Below are 20,081 nucleotides of genomic sequence, written 5' to 3'. Positions count from 1 at the left end.
TTACTACGTGATTAATGTGGAAATTACGAGATTAAAGTTGACATTTTATGCTTTTTTCCCCCACGTATGCCTTTTTTTTCCTCTGTACCCTAATAAGCTTTCATATGACACTCAGACGTTGGGTTACGACACTTTTTAATGGCGACTTTGATATGTGACAACTTCTTTGTTATTTCGGGTACTGTGCAACTTTGTGAACAACACGCTATGTCACTCAATCAACTTCCTTTTGTTGTTTATACCACTGTTTAAACCAACAAATAGTACGTTTTTTTCTTTGCCTCCACTTGGTATTCGCTGAAATTCTATTTTCCCTCGTGCTTTTGTCATTGCCTTTTCACAGAACACTGAGTTTAAGGGCTATTTATATTGATTTGCATATTCAAAGAGGCGTAATTCTGGGAGGAGTTAGGATGGGGCAGCAATTTTCACGCTGACCGGTATTTAAGTAGCAGAAGAATGTGGAAGCTGGCGTTTGCACAGATTTATGCATCTGGATTTTTTGGTGCGTAAGCACATTTCCACTTTTGTCCGCACACCATGTTATAGTGCGAATTCTATGCACACCGTTATTCATGAGGACCCTGGACCTGGGACGCAAACACGGGTCTCCTACAACCATACTGTCACCTCAGAAAGTGGTAAAGATTGATTGTTCACATGGACATATAACTACACAGAATTCTTAAATACAAAGTGTAAACACTGAAGCCAGCTTGATTTTAAGACAACTGATTTTTTTAACAAAATGTCTGGCAGCAATACAGGAACATTACAGCAATAAGGGCTGTAAACATTTATTCTTCAGGACCCAGTATAGCCCACTAACAAAACTTGTTGCTAAATATTTGACAGGGTTGAAATTCATAGGTATGCATTATGACCCTTTAATCTAATTCAAGTTTAGATACTGTATATATCTTCAAATATATTCAAATAACAACTTGTTTATGTAATGGGCTACAATTCAGTATTGTAAAGAAAATGAGATTTCTGTGTGTTGCTTAGTGTAATGAGCTATAAACCAGTGTTTTAAAGAAAAGGCAGAATTTCTGGAAAATTCTGCTACAGGTTATTGCTGATGCTATCTACAGGACATAAATATTTACCTGTCTTGCTAATGAGTCACCTGCTTTGAATAGTCAGACTGCTTTGATTTAGTATCTCATCTACATGTAATGTGAGGATACAGAACTGTCTGCTTCCTTGGAAAATTGGTTTCTAATCAAGTACTCAAAGTAAATGTGTTTACACAATTTGTTATGCAGAGGAAATTGGCTTGCACCATTGTTTTTACTGATTGCCATGTTGATCTATGCAGAAATTGAAGTATATATACTGTATATATTTCTGGGAAAAGGAAAAAAAAGAGAGAACAGAGAAGTAAGGTCTGAGACTCGGGGCTGCTGTCTGTTCTTTTATGCTTTACACCATATCGCAGTGGCGACACCCTGTAGCAACAGTGGCTTGTAACTGGCCCAGGTTCCCCTAGGCCTGAGGTCGGTAACATTTAGTATTGTTTTACAATCGGCATTAAGGATAGTACAAAATACAGGTAAGTCCACAAATACCTATTAATGGTTTATAATAAATTCATACCTTTCCGAATTCATAACGTCAAATATAACGGGGGCATTAATCGCACAGAATATCAGTGTTTCGCACATTAAACCAAGTAACATAGGACAACATCCAGTAATCCTATTATCGTGAACAAGGATGCAGGAAAACTGGAGCCCATCCAGCAAACAATCGCGCGCAACGCAGAACCAGTCCCTAGACGGGGAGTCAATCCATCGCAAGGTAAACACACTCAAATGCAAACAACTTAGCAATAACATTCTACCTTCTCATTATTAAATTAAGAAAATCGGAGTCAACTATGGCAGCATCAGACGCAAGACAGGAGCAACCCTAGATCCCTGCTAATTCCGTTAGAACGTCTAAAACAGAGAATTGTGCTTTAAAAGGAAATTCACACTTTCATAAATTGTTTTCACCAAGAAACGTCGAACATATGATTGAGATGGCACTAAAGAGGTTTTCCACGGTATTTAGTCGCTTAGATTTTACGTCACGGTTCAAACTCATTGGACGAGACATCTAAATGCGGCATTTGCATTGCGACGGAAGTGAGTACTTTTCTTAATAATTTTTTAAAAACATGGCGAAAGAAGACGAGCTGAAAGCAAGTGGATCCCACGTGGGTAAACAAAAGGTGATTAATTTAGTTTGAAGTATTACTGTGTCTTCTTGGTGTAGTGGTCGGCTAGATAATAGCAGAAGTTGCATATACCTTTAAAAATATTTTTAAACGAGTTGGCTTGCTATTTGTGTAGAATTCGTATTCACTGAACGTTAATCAGACTGGATAGAGTGTGCGTAAATTGTAATTTGGCAGCTTGTCTGGCAAGTTATATTGTTCAAACAATCATAATTGTTTAATGACCATACTGTTTGTCACTTTTGACACAATCCAAGCAGGATTACATTTTCTTACTTGTTCGGATAATAACTGAGCGAGCTGGGGCTTTTGGTCTCATGTGACACAGTCAGTTACCTTTTAATCTGTGATTAGTCTATGCCTTTCAATTAAAAATGAATTGAGTGGTCAAGATAATGCTTTTAGAAATACGATTGGTTTGATTGTTAGTTTTAGTAGTAATACTCCATCTTTGTCGCTTGAGTTGCAACAAATGATTTTTTAGAACTTCAGGAGGATAGGGTGGTTTGGTCAGCTCACCTCAACATCTTGCTATCACTATTTTCATCTGGGTAAGAAAAATGATGATTATTTTATTATTATTATTTGATGATTAATTTAATTGTTATTTAGCGAATGGGTTATTACAGTACGATACAGTAAAGTACTACAATATAATAAATATGTGGAAATGTGCACAGATACATACATCACATTACAACAGCCAAAATAACAATAACAATAGCCAAAATAACCATCTTACTGCGTCTGGGAGCTTTCCACTTAGTCTTGAAGGTTTCCAGCGTAGGCACCATCGGGGCAGTCCATTAAAAATATGTCGGCTGGATAAAGGTGCCGCAGTCACAGTAAAATGTTTTCACTCTGCCCCATCTATATAAGGAGCTGGTACATCTGTCATGTGATATTCGTATATAAATCTGTCGTGTGATGTTCGTATACGATTAAGTCTTGACCGTGTGGAGAGAGATGGATCAGAGCCACCAAGTTCATGTGTTCGGTCGGATATGGTCCAGTTCTGTACATGGCGTCCATGTAGCGATTTACTGCTTTGATTATAATGATGATGATTCGATTTCAAGTAATGTACGTTTAAAGTGAAATTGTTGCCTTTTTGGATACTAAAGATATACTGTATATACATTAAATATGTAGATAGCAGGTTTATGACTAGTAAAATATTTTGTTGTGTGTTAACATTTGACCAAAATTTGTGCCTCAGAAAATTTATTACATGGAATACAAATTACATAAGCAATTGAAGTGTATTCAGTGCTCATATGTACTTTAGGCAGCTGTATAAACATTAACTTTTTTGTTTTATTGATTCATCATAAACCTTTTTTTTTTTTTTTTAAACAAATGCAGATTATACTAGGAACAGCAATAGTATTTGCTATTTTCGGCATATGTGCATTTTATAGTTATTTGTGTTGTGTATTTGATTTATAGCTTAGTTGTCTATTAAACATAGAAAAATATTGTAAAAAATCAAGCATTTCTTTTATTTTCTTTTGGTAAAGGCCTTGAAGCGTTACTTTAATACTGGGACCAACAGAGAGGAAACCCCAGCAAAAAAGAAACCTGTGCAAAAAGTGGCAAAAAATGCAAGAGGCAAAAAGAAGAGTAAGAAGATTGTCATATCTGGGGTAAAGTATTCCTTACAAAGTGTGAATTTAATTTTGGATTTTTTTTTTCCTTCTTTCCCCAAGAAATTGGACAGTGACAATTGGTTACACATGGAATGCATTTTTTAGCTATTTCACGCTCATTTTCCACTTGTCTGTGCCTGTGTTTGTGTTTGTTTTTTGAAGGTACGTCTTAAAGAAGTACATGTTAAGTTACTTGGGAACTCCTGTTGTCTAGTGTAAATGAGTTTGAATGTATACATGCATGTGCCCCGTCATTGCTTATATTCTGAATTATAATTCCCATAAGCATATAAGTAAATAATATAAGTATAAATCTTATTTTAGGCAGTGTGACAGAAATATTGTTGAATTGTTAAGTATTACCTTATTGATTTAAGAAGAGACAGCTTCTTAAACCATGTTTAACCAAATACAGTACTGTGAATAAAAAAATACTTTATTTCATACTGGACTATGTGCTATGCAGTGGATACTGTATTTCAAAACATGTTTTTCAGCTTCAGTATTCACAATTCAAATTGACTTTTAGTCAGGAATAAATTATGTTGGTACTAAAAATTTTAAATACTTAAATACATCACAGCAAATGCTTAAAAGAAGTGAAGTGTCTGTTGCAGGGCAGCTCTACTTTATTTTAGTTTTTTTGCTGCCAGTTTTGGTTTAAGTTACCTTTATTTTTTTTAGCTGTACATGTGTATATTTTGTGAGATTTTTTCCAGAGTCTTGCATTAAGTTAAAAGTGGAGATTTCAACCTGTGTTTTTTTTTTTTTTTGTTTGTTTGTTTTTTTTGGTGTGCTTTCTGGTTCAACATCTTACTCCTAGGCAACTCAACCCAGTGTGCTTAGTTCTATTAGTGACAGTATCACAATCTTAAATTTATCACAAGTTTAATTAAACTTTTTTAATTTTTACATTTTGAATTGAGATAGGTTGAATCTTTTTCTGTAATCCACAGTTATGATGTTTTCAGTTTTTGCATTATACACATAAAATAAATGCCTTAGGGTGGCACGGTGGTGCAGTGGGTAGCGCTGCTGCTTTGCAGTTAGGAGACCTAGGTTCGCTTCCCGAGTCCTTCCTGCGTGGAGTTTGCATGTTCTCCCCGTGTCTGCGTGGGTTTCCTCCCACATCCAAAGACATGCTGGTTAGGTGCATTAGCGATTCTAAATTGTCCGTAGTGTGTGTGTGTGTACGTGCCCTGCCCAGGGTTTGTTTCCTGCCTTGTGCCCTGTGTTGGGTGGGATTGGCTCCAGCAGACCCCTGTGACCCTGTAGTTAGGATATAGCGGGTTGGATAATGGATGGATGGATGGAATAAATGCCTTATTTATATTTAATCAATTAAGATTATTTTATTGATCATATTTCTAGCTATAGTAACGGTAAGAAACCTTCATGGTGCACTTTAGGGTGGAAAATACTGAATTAAAATCTACTAATAAATAAATCCACATTACAAAATATTTTTTTTTGCATTGTGTATTGTCATTCTTTATTACCTAGTAGACACTGATAATGACCTAAATAATAATCTTAAAGAGAGAGCCGCACTCCAAAATTGGTAGTCCTCATTTGCTTCTATTTTTTTTGATATTTTGATTTTTTTTTTCACCATCTTTAAACTATTTATTCAAATTCTGTTATTGGTTATCCAGTTTTCTTATAGTAAATTGTTGTTTAAACAGTTTCACTGAAGGCAGGATTTTATTGAGCTAAAACAGCTCTACTGCTCAATCAAGCCCAGCAGGTAGCTGTAGTGTAAATGGCTTTTGGGAGACTATTTATAAGAAGAAAATAGTGACATGTTTGATTTAATCAAAGCTGGTGAATAGGATGAATGAATAGAGCTTAACAGAGATGAATGACATGTTGAAAGTTCACTAGCTTGTTTATAGCACAATGTTGTTTCTTGTGTTAAATTATACTGACAGTGAAGGTTGCTGTCGCACATTGCATGAAACTTTATTCCAGTTCTAAGTCTTTAATACATTGTGTTTTATTTGTGCATAAATTTGAGTGGAGAAAATGTAATTTCAAGTTGGTTTAACAATGTGTACGCTAGAAACTGTGATATAAAACAATGTAAAAATTACTGTACTCAATTAAACATTGCAACAGTTTACATACTTGGGGTCTCCTGAACAAAAATCATCACAATGTGTTAATGATAAAATATATTTATAACCAGTTTAAATAAGAAAATATATTTCACACTGTTGTAAAAGGAAATCTGAAGCCCTTTATGCTCATTAAGACTAGAAGATTAAAAAAGGAAATTGAATTCACTTTTGCCAATAACATCAGTCATTGTTCCATATCATGTTTCACTGTACATGTTACAATAATAACCCTATAAACCTATGAACTTTTAAAAAAAGGTGTTAAATTCAGTACCTTTTTATATATTATATATATAGCAAAACAACCCCAGACCATCACACTACCACCACCATATTTTACTGTTAGTATGATGTTCTTTTTCTGAAATGCTGTGTTCCTTTTGTAGCAGATGTAACGGGACATTTGCCTTCCAAAAAGTTCAACTTTTGTCTCATCAGTCCACAAGGTATTTTCCCAAAAGTCTTGGCAATCATTGAGATGTTTCTTAGCAAAATTGAGACAAGCCCTAATGTTCTTTTGCTTAACAGTGGTTTGCCTTGAAATCTGCTATGCAGGCCGTTTTTGCCCATGCTCTTTCTTATGGTGGAGTCGTGAACACTGACCTTAATTGAGGCAAGTGAGGCCTGCAGTTCTTTAGACATTGTCCTGGGGTCTTTTGTGACCTCTCGGATGAGTCATCTCTGCGCTCTTGGGGCAATTTTGGTCTCCCGGCCACTCCTGGGAAGGTCCACCACTGTTCCATGTTTTTGCCATTTGTGGATAATGGCTCTCACTGTGGTTCGCTGGAGTCCCAAAGCTTTAGAAATGGCTTTATAATCTTTACCAGACTGATAGATCTCAATTACTTCTGTTCTCATTTGTTCCTGAATTTCTTTGGATCTTGGCATGATGTCTAGCTTTTGAGGTGCTTTTGGTCTACTTCTCTGTGTCAGGCAGCTCCTATTTAAGTGATTTCTTGATTGAAACAAGTGTGGCAGTAATCAGGCCTGGGGGTGGCTACAGAAATTGAACTCAGGTGTGATACACCACAGTTAGGTTATTTTTTAACAAGGGGGCAATTACTTTTTCACACAGGGCCATGTAGGTTTGGATTTTTTCTCCCTAAATAATAAAAACCATCATTTAAAAACTGCATTTTGTGTTTACTTGTGTTATATTTGACTAATGGTTAAATGTGTTTGATGATCAGAAACATTTTGTGTGACAAACATGCAAAAGAATAAGAAATCAGGAAGGGGGCAAATAGTTTTTCACACCACTGTATATTTTAACTGGATGCTTGATTTCATGCCACCAGAAAACCCCTTAGCTTCTCACAGTCACAATATGGAACAAAAGCATGTTCAGAAAATGGTTGAATTAGGGAATGTCTTGTAGGAACACTAAAAGCATGAAATTAGGCTCTATGCAGTTTTAGATAAATGTGGCATCTTCATCAATAATTTTAATTTTCTTGGAGTTCTCACGTATACTCTCTAAATGCATGAAGGTGTGGATCATTAAAATGCATTCCACCTTCTACTTTACTTTATTACTTTGAGTTGTAGTCTTGTTTGCTGTATAAAGTGTCTTAGAGTGGCCGTATACCCAATAAACATATTTTTTTATACATTGTATGTTGATTATTTTATATGTCCCATCTTGGTTGATAAGCAATGGTCCTCTTTTTAAATATAAAAATTAATACAGAGATTGTGTAATAACAAGCATCAGGCAGGTGGTTTTTGCCAACCTTGACCTTGCTATTGTTATATGCTGTCTTGCCATAACTACTGTTGTTTGCAGTGTGTAGTCTCTGAGCTGAAAGAGTAATGACCAAAAACGCAAGTTGATCTGATGGCTAAAGCAGTTTAATGATATGAGGTTCTGCCGGTGAGTTGAGGCATGGAAGTTCAGTTTCATGTTATACAGTAGGTGGTGTTTAGGAAGTATTCTATCCTATGCGCAATTCTTCTACATGTTTTCTAGTAATCATGGAAATATGTTATTAATAAAATGTATTAAATAACTAAAGAGATATGTACCATAAAAACAGATGAATTGCAGACTGCAACATGAAGACATGAACAAACTGTGATAACATTATTAGTTTAATGCATATTCCTGCCAAATGTTGGATAATGGTTTCCAATTGCTTTGACAGAGTTAAGATTAAAAAAGCCCAGCCAAAAATAAGGTGCCCTGAAATGTGGAGACGATACATAAAAGGTGTTGTAATTTCAACATTATATGGCCGAAATGTATGCAAATACCCATCAGTTAAAGTTTGCAATGTGCACTTTAATCATATCTTAATTGTATGATTTGTAATTTTGATCTGTGGAGCAAAGTAGTAATTCAAGGGAAAATGAGTCATTGTCTCAAACATCATGTAGGGCACTGTATATGTACTGTTGCTGGAAGTTCATAGCGTTGTAATATATTTTCATTCTGCTTAAAAAAATAAAAGAGTAAACTGTACTCTTTACAACTTCTGTTCTGTTATGTATTATTAACGATGGCTGGTACAAGCAAATAAATATTACGCCCTGAAAACTGAGTAAACTTTAATTGCATCCCATCAATGCAGACTTCATTTACACTTACTAGTATTTTGTTTCTGTATATACTGTAATTGTAAAGTGCATTTATTTTTATCATTTGTTTCACAGAAAGAAGACCCTTTCGTAGGAGATGTACCAGTTCCTGCCGGTAAACTGGAAAAATTTTCACGTGGGGAAAAAAATGAATTGGTAAACCATGAATGAATTGGTGTTTCTTGACATTTGAAATGTTATATTGCCTAGTAGGTCTAAAACTGATTTTATATTGGATTTGAAGTGTCTCTCGTGATTATATTAAGCTCAGCAATTTGGCTATTGCAGTTTCAGAGCTCTCACCTAATTATATAAAATATTTGCTTAATTTCTCATGTTGGATAAAGCAAATCCTTTCTGATTACCAAAACAAAAAAGAATTTATTTTTCTGTTCTTATTTTGAATTGTCCTTTTATTTTGCACAGTACACCAGTGTTTCCAACAAAATTGGCAGCACATTGAAAATATCAAATGTGTGAGTAATGCTATATAAAGAAGGCAGCAATAGATTTTATATATGTACGGGCTATTCAGTGGGAAAATAGGGGAAAAAATAAACATTTCTGTTTGATAGTGTGATACGTAGTAATTGGAGCAAGACAGCCCTGTATTAGTGTATAAGGATCAGCAACAATTCTGCTGAAGTTTTTATGCATGCAATTAATATATCGAATGCACCCCTAGCCATAATATAATTTGGCAAAAGCTCACAAACTTGATTGGAAAAAAAAATATGTACGATTTATTTGTGTCGTCTTTATATTTATAGTACAGATTACACAGGTAATAATAGTGTGGAATTCTTACAGAAAAAAAGATTAAATTCAATCAAAAGCATAGTTGTGTGTTGAGGTAATGTGTATATTCATTGCCTTCACATAAACAAAAGTGTATGTGATAAAATGTAAGTTAAATTTATTCTTGTTATGAAATAAAGCTTTCTACTGCAATTAAAAGTGCAGCAAGAAAGCAACAACTGCTTTGAAAAAGCATATTTGTTATTCCCATTTCCAAAATTATTGGACCTTAGTGATTACAATTTCATAATTGATCAGAGGAGAGTTGTAATAATATTTAATTAATAAATCTGATCGAGTGGAGAGGATAAAGATGAGGTGCATCCTGTGTATTAACTGTAGAGGCAATGTTTTCACAAGGTTATAATCCCATTTTGGAACACATTGGTCAATCAGAATTTTATGCTGTTTTATCCTCACAATAACATAAAAGCCTGTGGATTACATAGTTAATAAGGGGGTTAGCATAGAAAAACCTCCACCACGTTTCTGTAAGTGAGATTTTTTCTCTCATCTTTTTCTACTAAATTGCCTCTTATGTGGTGTTTCTATGAGGGTTAATTAAAAGAGAGAACATTCTATTTTAGTTTGACTGAATCCTTTGACATTTTGGGGTTGATAAAATTGTTTTATGTTTACTTGAAAAACATAAAAAAAAAATTTCAGAGATTCACAGTATGTCACAGTTCTTATTTGTTTTACTGTTTTCCTAATTATGTTTAACATGCTATTTTCCAAATATATGTGAACAATATGTAAAATCTATATAATTTCTAGTAGCAGATGTGTTATAATGACAACAGCTCATGCTGATATTATTTTCACACCTCTACATTTCTATGCTTTGTCAGAAAAATCTGTCAAGGGGAAGACTAAAAGATATAGTGATAAAATCAGAAGAAAACACAAGTTTGGCACAGAAGCAAGCAGCACGATATGACCTGTTGCTTCCAGAAGAGGCCGGGTGAGTTACTTAAAAATTAATTGAATTTCTTTTTTTTTTTTTATTGAATAGTTACAAAGTAAATGTTTTTAACATGTATTTGTTAGTTAGAATAGTTTAGTTTATTGAATTATTTGCATATAGTAACATATAAAAAAAAAATGTCCGGAGATCTCAAATTTCATTTTTAACTTTAGTTCATTTAGTGTGTGAACGCTGGACCCGGCACAGACAGACGGACATCATATTGTCACCACAAACCATTTATTATATACACTATGTACAAAGTTTTCTCACGTGCACCCCCAGTGCCTTCTTGCACCGATCTCCCCAAGTCCAGGCCACACAGTCCTTTTGCCTTCCTGGCCGCCTCCCGTCCTCTCTCTCCAGTTCAGTCTACTTCCTCCCGACTTCCACGCCCGACTGGAGGGAGGCGGCCCCTTAAATAACGCTCCCGGATGAGCCCCAGGTGTTCCCGGCATTCCCTCCTTAGCCACGCCCCAGCGTGGCGGAAGTGTCGGCTGTCTTCCTGGCAGCTCTCCAGGCGCCACATAAAGTCTTCCCCCCCGGCACTTCCTGGTGTGGCAGAAGTGCCGGGCTCCCGGGATAATTAGGCACTGGGACGCCGCCTGGCGGTGGCCACGGGTCCCTACAGGGCTGGGCTTCCAAGCCCTGTACCCGAGGCCCCCTGCATAACCAGGACGGACGCCCCCTCGCGGTCTGGAGGACGCACAAGCCCTCCTCTCGTCCTCCTGGGCGTCGAGCCCGGCCGGGGACCACAAGTGTCATATCTGAAAGATTTTTTTTTTTTCAGTCTTGCGCTCATTAAAGCAAATAGCACAAAAATATATAATAGCTTCTAAAGTTTACATTTCACAAGAAAGAAATACAATGTTAATGACTCGGTGCATCAAGAATTCCAGTAATGAACTGGTGATCTGTTAAAAGATTAATTTTATCTACCTTTTACCTGTTACTGTGTTCTCTAATGAGTTGAAAATGGATTATCAGATACTTGTATCTATAGGTGTGGTAAAGTGAGGTCCATGGCTGATTACCTTTTAAATAAATAATCGACGCACTCACAGCTTTAAGTAGGGGGTGTGGCGGGAGCGGTTCCGGGCACGAAGCGGCATGAGCTTTTCCACACTTTGGTGCAGAGGTGCAGGGTCACCCGTGTCCGGAATTGTTGCCGGTAACTGCTAATTGCCATACCTGTGCCACATCTCCATATAAAATGGAGAGGTGCAAGTGCAGAAGGGGAAAAAAAAGAGAGAGAAGGAAAGAGAAAGAGTGGAGGTTAAAGGAAGCAGGAGGCGCAGAAAGCTGGTGCAGGAGCAAGAGATCAGGCTCGATGCAGAAAAGCAGGCAGCTGGGAGAATAGAGCCCCGGAAGGAGTGTGTGTCCGACACTCAAGGAGGAAGTTGGAAGTGGTTACTCCAGCTGAGCAATTTCAAGGAGCTGGAGTGACCAAGAAAGTCGACAGTTCGCCGCATAAGTCATTGGGAGTCAGGGATGCTTGGGAGGGTAAACCCCAGTGTGAGCGCCCTGGACGTTTGGGAACCCCAGTTTCATTCCGGCAAAGGAGCTATAGGTATTCAGGGGATTGAAGGCTTCCGGACCAGTTTGAAAGGCAGCTGCACCTGCTGAAAGGGCCAATTCCCCTGCTGCAAGGCCCACATGTGATGAGCAGGGGAGCCACTAGTTAAAAGGCGAAGGCACCAAGTTTTTTTTAAATGGGACAGCTTCCAACCCATTGATTTTTTAACCTTGTTTTAAAGGATCATTTATTGATTTTTAACATCCACTTATTGTACCTGTTTTTATGGATTATTTATTGAAATGTTCTTTAAGCACTGCACTTTGGGCACTGTTTTTAGTTTGTTTTTAATAAAAGCACTGAACACTTTTACACCATCCCCTTGCTACCAGTGTGATTTGTCCTCCTCTGCCTGTTCACCCGGTTACATTACCAACAGTGTTGGGTTCAAGAGGCTCCCAAAGCTGGAAGAGGGAGCATGGAGCAGGACCTGCACCGTCACAATAGGATATAGTTAAAACAATGATATAGATTTTAGGCTTGTAGGTGATTGATCACTTGTAGTATCATTCCCAAAATCTTTTTTTAGGTTTTTAGAGGGTGATGATGGTGAAGATACATGTACAATCTCTCAAGAAGACATAGCAGAAGCAGTGGATATTACCGCTGGATCTAAAGTAAGTAACTGTATGTTACTGTGAATAATAACATTTTTCTGTACAAAATGACAAAACACACGTTTATTATCGAGATAAATTAAGTTTAGTGATGATATTGTATTGAGGATGTTGTTTCAATTTATCATGTATTGTATTTCATTGGTAAGCCACAGAACATTTTAATTTTCATTGCACTTTCATACAGCATGATTTCTAATGGAAGTCATGTAAATTATTTAAAGATATGACACAGGAGTATGGAAGCAAGTATGATTATGTAATTAGGTTTGATTTGATATAGTAAAATGCAGATTATTGTTAAATATCATACATTATTATACATAATGCAAAAATATATTTTACTTCATACCAGCAAAAAGAAGACTGAATACCCACACAAAAAAATGAACATTTGGTAATAGAGACAACTCAGCATAGCAATGTGTTCATAAGTGTTAGCACGTACAAGAAGTGGGAAGAGTCAATGCAGGCAGAAATGGTAGCAAATAAATATCTAGATATGGCTCAACTCTATTTTTTTTGCAGAAAGACAGAAACTGTCACATATGCACATGAGTTTTGTGTAGCTGAGAAAGCTCAATCACTTGCTTTTGAATGGTTGGATAAACTTCAACAAAGAATAAGCGAGATCTAAAAATTCAGTAAGTGTTAAGGAAGTCTTTTAAATGTAAGTGATAGTATTAAACAGTAAAACCAGTTAGGTGTCATTATATAACAAATGTTAGTGTCTTCCTCAGTAACCTTTGGTTTCATTTTTGTTTATTAAAAAGCACTAACAGGATCCCAAAATACAATATAATGTGGCATACACAGTACAGTATACATTTTGTGAGGTGTTTTCAAATTTTCAAGCAGTCTTTATTTTACAGTGCCAAAATGTTCTTATGAACCTTTTCAGTAATGATTTTGTTTGGGGGAAGAGGGGTACACTGTTGTTAAAAATTTAAAAATTGCAGCCATATGTCAAACTAATAAATGCCTCCTCAGTGCCAATGGCAGAGATATTAAAACATTAAGTTATGCCAGTTAACTAAAGATACATGTAGCTTCCTTTTAGCTCGGCTTTCATTCCCATATACACATGAATCGAAGAGGCCCACAGAAGAATAGTGTGCTCTCTTAGTGTGGTTCCTGGACAGCAAGAGGCCTTGTCCTAGGCATGAATAGCAGTAGGGTGACTTTGTCAATCTTCTGCTGACCTTATATTTTCAGAATGCAATACCAGTTAAAGTTAATTAGCATAGTTTCAGGGCATTACCTGCTGATTAACACTTGTGAGAAGGTGAAATGATTCTGAGCATGCAGAAGCCAGTCACCACCTCAACAACCTTGGCTACTTTAAGAACAAAGTTCCTAGAAAAACACAACCATTTCTTATCTTTACTTGACTGACACTTTTATGCTTTCAATAAAGTAAGGAATAAGTCATATTTTTAAGTCAAGGTCTTTTTACACAATGGGGGCCTGCTTTTTAAGCTGTTTACCAGTTTTATTAAAAACTTGAATAATCTAGTTAAGTGGCTATAATTGTAGCTACTAGGACAGTAGCTTAAAATTGAAATATAAGCCTTTATACTTTAAACTCCCCATGTTCACTTTTAACCAGCAAATCTCCTGGTTTACAAATCTTATTCTTTTAATTTCAGATTCATGTTTACATGAAAAACATGATGTTGCAAATATAATTAAAGTTTACTATTTTCTGAAAGAATGTTTAATTCTCCATTCAATGCAGCAAGGTATGTTGTAGAAAATCAAATAATTTGAAAATAATGTTTTGTGAAAAACATCAGGTGCCTCCTCCTCCTCCTCCTCCAGTAATCCTGACACTGTTCCATGAAGTGCATAGAATGAATGTTAGTATCCCATTAAACTATATAGCAGTGCATCAAGTACTTCAGGATATTATAGTGAAGCCAGCGAGGTGTGAAATCTGCTGGATTTTGTTGTAATTGATAACTAGGTACATAATTATGCTATGGCTAAACAAGATACATAATGAAATTTATTCTATTTTGAGACCCTCCCCAATGGGATGATATGCAGAAGCGCGACTGCAGTGTCTGTTGAGGGTTGCTTGTCCATTGCCTAGGCAACCGCACATTTGCAACACTGTAGAAACAACTGCAAGCTGACCCATGCCACATACAAAGAGCCAGTTGCCTGATGGGTGATACAGGGAACATTTATAACTTGGCCACCTATCTGGGCCCGACCCTGCCTGTTTGCTGTGTCTGTGTATAGTAGTAGTATGGTAAATCATGCTACAATAAATAACCTTGCTGTTCCTGTTTCAAGTGGAATAAAGCTGGTTTTGCTAACGTACTAAGACTCTGCTTCGTCTTTAGGGTGCAAGACACCGACTCGCACATCATACTAGTAAATAGTGTACGTTTTGATCCTCCCTGCTCCCATCACTTCTATTAATTTTGTGTTAGTAACATGAAAAACAGTATTGTAGAACTGCATATTTTAATGGGGCTGTGAGCTTGTCAGTAAAGCAAATCATGATGTCACCAGAAAAAATGCTCTAGAAGTCAGAAGGCAGAATAAAGTATTTATATTTTTCTTTATTAGGCAGAATGAAGTGGCAAATAAAATGGCCACTGGCTTCAAAGTGCATCCGGACAGCTTCATATGTTTGTTTGCCTTGTATATACTCTATTTGTGTTTAAGTTGATAAAAAAATTAACCATTAAACTGTATTATTTGAGTCTCTTGTGGGTATAATTATATTTTTCCAAGTGCAACTCTTCAAACTTCTTGAAATTGGCAAAGGAAAACATTTCATATTAAGCTAAATTAGATAAGGATTAAGTAAATAACTTGTGTCATTGGTGATAATTTGAGAAATGAGACAATCCAGACAGTTTGGACAGTAGGATTCATTCCTCCTCTTCTTCATACAGTATTAAGATATTCTGGAGGCAGATGAAGATTGGCTGATACATAAAAAAAGAAAACACTCTTAAAGTGTAACCCAAATAACCAATTTATATGTAACTTCAATACTTGGGTAACTTTTGTCAAAATATTTACAATGTATATTTTGATAACAAATTGTTGTCTACATTTTTTTTTTGTTTTTTTTTTTTTCTTCCCTCCCTTTTTTCCCTTTATTTCAGCATTTCAATCTCACTCTCAATCAGTTTGGACCATACCAGTTGGACTACACCAGTAATGGCAGGTGAATGTAAAACTGTCATTGCCTTAATCCGACATCTTATCTACCTTGACATAGATTTCCCTAACTTAAGTTTCTCCTTATTTTCTAGACACCTCATTTTGGGAGGACGTCGTGGTCACATTGCAGCAATGGATTGGCACACAAAGCAACTTTTGTGTGAGATTAATGTCATGGAAACAGTTAATGACATCAAGTGAGTAAATGGCTGTGACAGTTTTATAAAGTTTTTAAAACCACAGCTTTTGATTGATTTTATTGTTATTTAGGTAATTTTTAATAAACTGCTAGTTACATGAATTAATTTATTATAAGACACTGACAATTTAGGAGCAAATGTCAAAACCACTTTTTATTTTCTCTTTAATTTGTTTCCATATCTCTACTACAGGGAAAGGTACTAGAGAAATAGCATTATTTCATGTTTTTATTTTTTGATGGATTTACACATTTTAGTTAAGTTTTTCACTTGCTGTTCTATAGAACTGTGTGTGTTTGACTGTGCCATACATCTTATCATTAAGTAAATAATTGAGATAAAGTATGCCACTCTTACTATAATGCAGAAATACTAGAACCATCTGTTTTACTGATTTTAATGTTGTTTTTTTCATTTTATACAACTTTTACTTACAACAGTCTGTCAGTTTTGTCAGGTTTGTAGCATTCTTCATTGTTTGTGATTGACTGTATTTTACTGCAGCTTTGTTTTTGGGAGAAAGAATAAGTGTATGGGAATAAAAATATCTACAGTTCTTGTTAAAATACATTTTTGAAATTGTCCATACACTCAAAGGACATTTATACCTTGACTTGTAATGTAGTCCTATGTTAGCATGCATTTGCAAAGGAAAAAAATGGTTAAAGGTTATTTTCATTCTGAAAAGAAGGGTAAGTAAAAGACACAACATGTCTGCTGTATATCCTTTATAACTGTAAAATACCAATGATGTTAGCTTATTAATAGATTTAGACCATGGATGTGCTGCTAACAAGAATCTTTAGTGTATGGATAAAGTTGTGTAATCCTAGGGCAGAATTGTTTATACCTTTTTATAATAATAATAATTTCTGGTGTATAATGTTGTGATTATTAAGGCATTGAATCCACTTTTAAGGCTACACCCTGCAATTACATTAAGCTCTGTTAGATTGCATTGCTTTGACAGTTCATGATTAGAAGCAGCTCCTCACAAAATACATAAAAAGAGAATGAGTATTTAATGAAGCTGTTATTAAACTGTAGGTGACGTATTCCAATATTACCATTTTATCTCTTTACAGTGAGCATCCAAGTTTTGCCTGTGTATTTATTATAAATACTATAAGATGTGACTGCTCTTTGATCACAGATTGCATAAATACAACTTTAACATCGTACAACAAGTAAAAATAATTTCTGGGACACATTTTATACTATATTCTTAAAGAAAAGAATTACCCCTTTATTTTTTTCAATAGTGTTCCCCATTCTATTCATAGCATAGTGACCCATTGTAAAGTTAAAGCATGGTGTGAAGCATTTTCTTCTAAGTGATTTAAAATGTAACATTTATAACGCACACCCCTGATGGACAAGATCTTGGCTCCTTGTGACTGCTGAATTTGATTGTGTTCTGTAAGTGTGTGCTTCTTAACAAGGTGAAATAAAGAGCCTAAAAAAACAATAGAGCTCCAAATTCATTTTTCACTTTTTTCCTTATCTTTAGGTGGCTTCACACTGAAACTATGTTTGCTGTTGCACAAAAAAAATGGCTGTATATCTATGACAACCAAGGAATTGAACTTCATTGTTTGAAGAAGTTTAATGACGTTCTGAGAATGGAATTTCTACCTTACCACTTTCTGCTAGCCACTGCGGTATAGTTATAAACATATATCTTTGAAATTAATATTCCAGCCACCCAGGATTTATAATTGATCACATCTGCATGTGCTTGTTCCATTGTCTTATTAATCTATTCAAGCTTGTCAGCCACATCATGTCTTGTGTGAACATTTGTTGTGCCAATAAACGGCACATTTAGCATCTACTTATCTATGTAATATGACCTAAGTGTGTCTTTGTGCTATGCTATGGAGTCTGTTGACACACAACCTTTGCTTTATTAATGCCTGGGGGTGCTATGGAAATATTCACAAAAGAAGGCTGTAGAGTGATTCTCCCATTCTGCTATGTGCCTTCCTTGCCTTTTATGTATGCAACCTAATCCTCAGGGGCAATTGGCTTGGCCTTCTTGCAACTTTAAATTGATATTTAAAACATATTTTGGAGAAGCTTTCAAATTAAATGCATTATTACAAATTTTGTAACTATGATTATGATTTAAGGTACAACATATTATATAAAAGTAAATATATTGTTTTAAACAACATGTAACAAACATGCCACTCATCTTGTTTAACCCCTCATAAAAAATGACTGCAGTTTTTTCAGAGTGCAAAGTCTGCTTATCAGCTAGCTTGTGCCATCTAAGTTGTATTTGAAGTTTTCAGTTTCACTTGTATTCTCTTTACAACATGTGATCTGGGATGTGGTTAATTAGACCAATCACTTACGGTAAACCCTTAAAAAAATTATTCTAGAGTAAGGTTAGAATATGCAACTTGTGTCTTATTTATCCCTCATGAAGTTTCCACTGTTAGTTTAATATCAGCTGTGCTAATTGTGCCTGCTGTTTATTTGATAATGTGTGGATTTGACATTTAACTGTCTAAGGATTTTTAAATTAAATTTGTTACTAATGAGTAAGGGCAGCATGGTGGCGCAGTGGGTAGTGCTTCTGCCTCACAGTAAGGAAACCTGGGTTTGCTTCCTGGATCCTCCCTGTGTGGAGTTTGCATGTTCTCCCCGTGTCTGTGTGGGTTTCCTCTGGGTGCTCCGGTTTCCTCCCACAGTCCAAAGACATACAGGTTAAGTGCATTGGCGATCCTAAATTGTCCTTAGTGTGTGCTTGTTGTGTGGGTGTGTGTGCCCTGCGGTGGGCTGGCACCCTGCTCGGGGTTTGTTCCTGCCTTGCGTCCTGTGCTGGCTGGGATTGGCTCCAGCAGACCCCCGTGACCCTATGTTAGGATATAGCGGGTTGGAGAATGACTGACTGACTAATAATGAGTAAGGCTGTTTCATAGCAGTTATGTACAGTGGACTGTTTTGACTAAATGATGTGATCTCTTTAAACCCTTTCTACTACTCATATATATTTTTTGTGTTGACATTATTGTTTAATTACCTATAACATGTTTTTATATATAACGCCAAAAAATAATGAAATTCAAACAGATTTATATTTCTCTGTCTTATTTTTAAATACTTATTTACATATTTCTAAATGTAAACAATTTCTCTGTCCAGAGTGCAACTGGATTTCTGCAGTATTTGGATATTTCAGTTGGAAAGGAGGTCAATGCTATAAACGCAAAATGTGGGAGACTAGATGTCATGGCGCAGAACCCTCAGAATGCCATCATACACCTGGGCCACCCCACAGGTTTATTCCTTTTTTTTCCCTCCTTTTGATGCTTTTATGGAAGTAATTGCATGTTGCATTGAATGATTTTGCATTGTGTTGGGTTACTTAATAAAACTAACCAATCACTCAACAACCATACTACTTCTGTTATTGATGTATTAATCAAAACATATTTCAGGCTATGTGTTTTAATTTTAAAATTTCTCCATCCATGAAAATTTGTCAAATAAATGATTGTCAATGTTCTCACCCTGTATATCTATATGTAAAATATATTCTACAATGTAATACACTTTTAGTGTTGTCTGGATTATTTCTTTTATAGAAAACATGATTGGATTATAACTGATCTTGTTCTTAATTAAAACTGTACTAAAAATGAACTCGCAATACAGAGTCTGGATGAAGTGTGGTTATTGGCATTATCAAAATTAATGAATGATACAAGTCTAAAATTATTCTTTTAAAATACTATTTGAAAATGTGCAGGCAAAATTACCTGTGTTCTTTACCAAGTATTTATGAATACACTCTGGTATTTCAATGTGCCAAGTTTAAACAGTTGAAAAACTTCAAAACTTGTGAATGTGAACATGCACAATACCTATAGTATTTTTATGTCCGTTGCAAAATTGGCATTTTTAATTTTTTGTAAAATGAGTTGTGTCATTGACAGTTCTCCATTGCCCATGATTCCTATATTTTGTAGTCTTTCATTATTTTGTGTTTTATTGAGTGATGTATGAAAACTAATGCTGGATGTTCATTTCCCTAAAATGGAAATCACAGGCAGCATATAAATATCGAAATGTGCAAAATTATCCCAATGGGCAGTGGGATCAATTTTAATAAATGAAACAGTTTATGCAAAAGAATGTTTTTTGAAGGAAGTTATG

At 35.6% G+C, this 20,081-nt stretch overlaps 1 protein-coding gene across 1 annotated transcript in view; it reads left to right on the top strand.

The window, feature by feature from the left end:
- Nucleotides 1-2,120: 2,120 nt before the first annotated feature.
- Nucleotides 2,121-20,081, top strand: part of wdr46 (WD repeat domain 46) — a 23,142-nt gene continuing 5,181 nt past the window's right edge. The window contains exons 1-9 of the mRNA XM_039768971.1: nt 2,121-2,218; nt 3,745-3,870; nt 8,646-8,726; nt 10,220-10,332; nt 12,441-12,528; nt 15,657-15,718; nt 15,807-15,911; nt 17,425-17,575; nt 19,068-19,203. Of these exons, the coding sequence (XP_039624905.1) occupies nt 2,165-2,218; nt 3,745-3,870; nt 8,646-8,726; nt 10,220-10,332; nt 12,441-12,528; nt 15,657-15,718; nt 15,807-15,911; nt 17,425-17,575; nt 19,068-19,203 (916 nt within the window). The 5' untranslated portion in view covers nt 2,121-2,164. The remainder of the gene's footprint in view (nt 2,219-3,744; nt 3,871-8,645; nt 8,727-10,219; nt 10,333-12,440; nt 12,529-15,656; nt 15,719-15,806; nt 15,912-17,424; nt 17,576-19,067; nt 19,204-20,081) is intronic.

The sequence above is a fragment of the Polypterus senegalus genome, chromosome 11 (assembly GCF_016835505.1).
Source record: "Polypterus senegalus isolate Bchr_013 chromosome 11, ASM1683550v1, whole genome shotgun sequence".
Classification (NCBI taxonomy): Eukaryota; Metazoa; Chordata; class Cladistia; order Polypteriformes; family Polypteridae; genus Polypterus; species Polypterus senegalus.
Note: the sequence above shows the minus strand (reverse complement) of the source record. Positions and strands in the feature narration are given on the sequence as shown.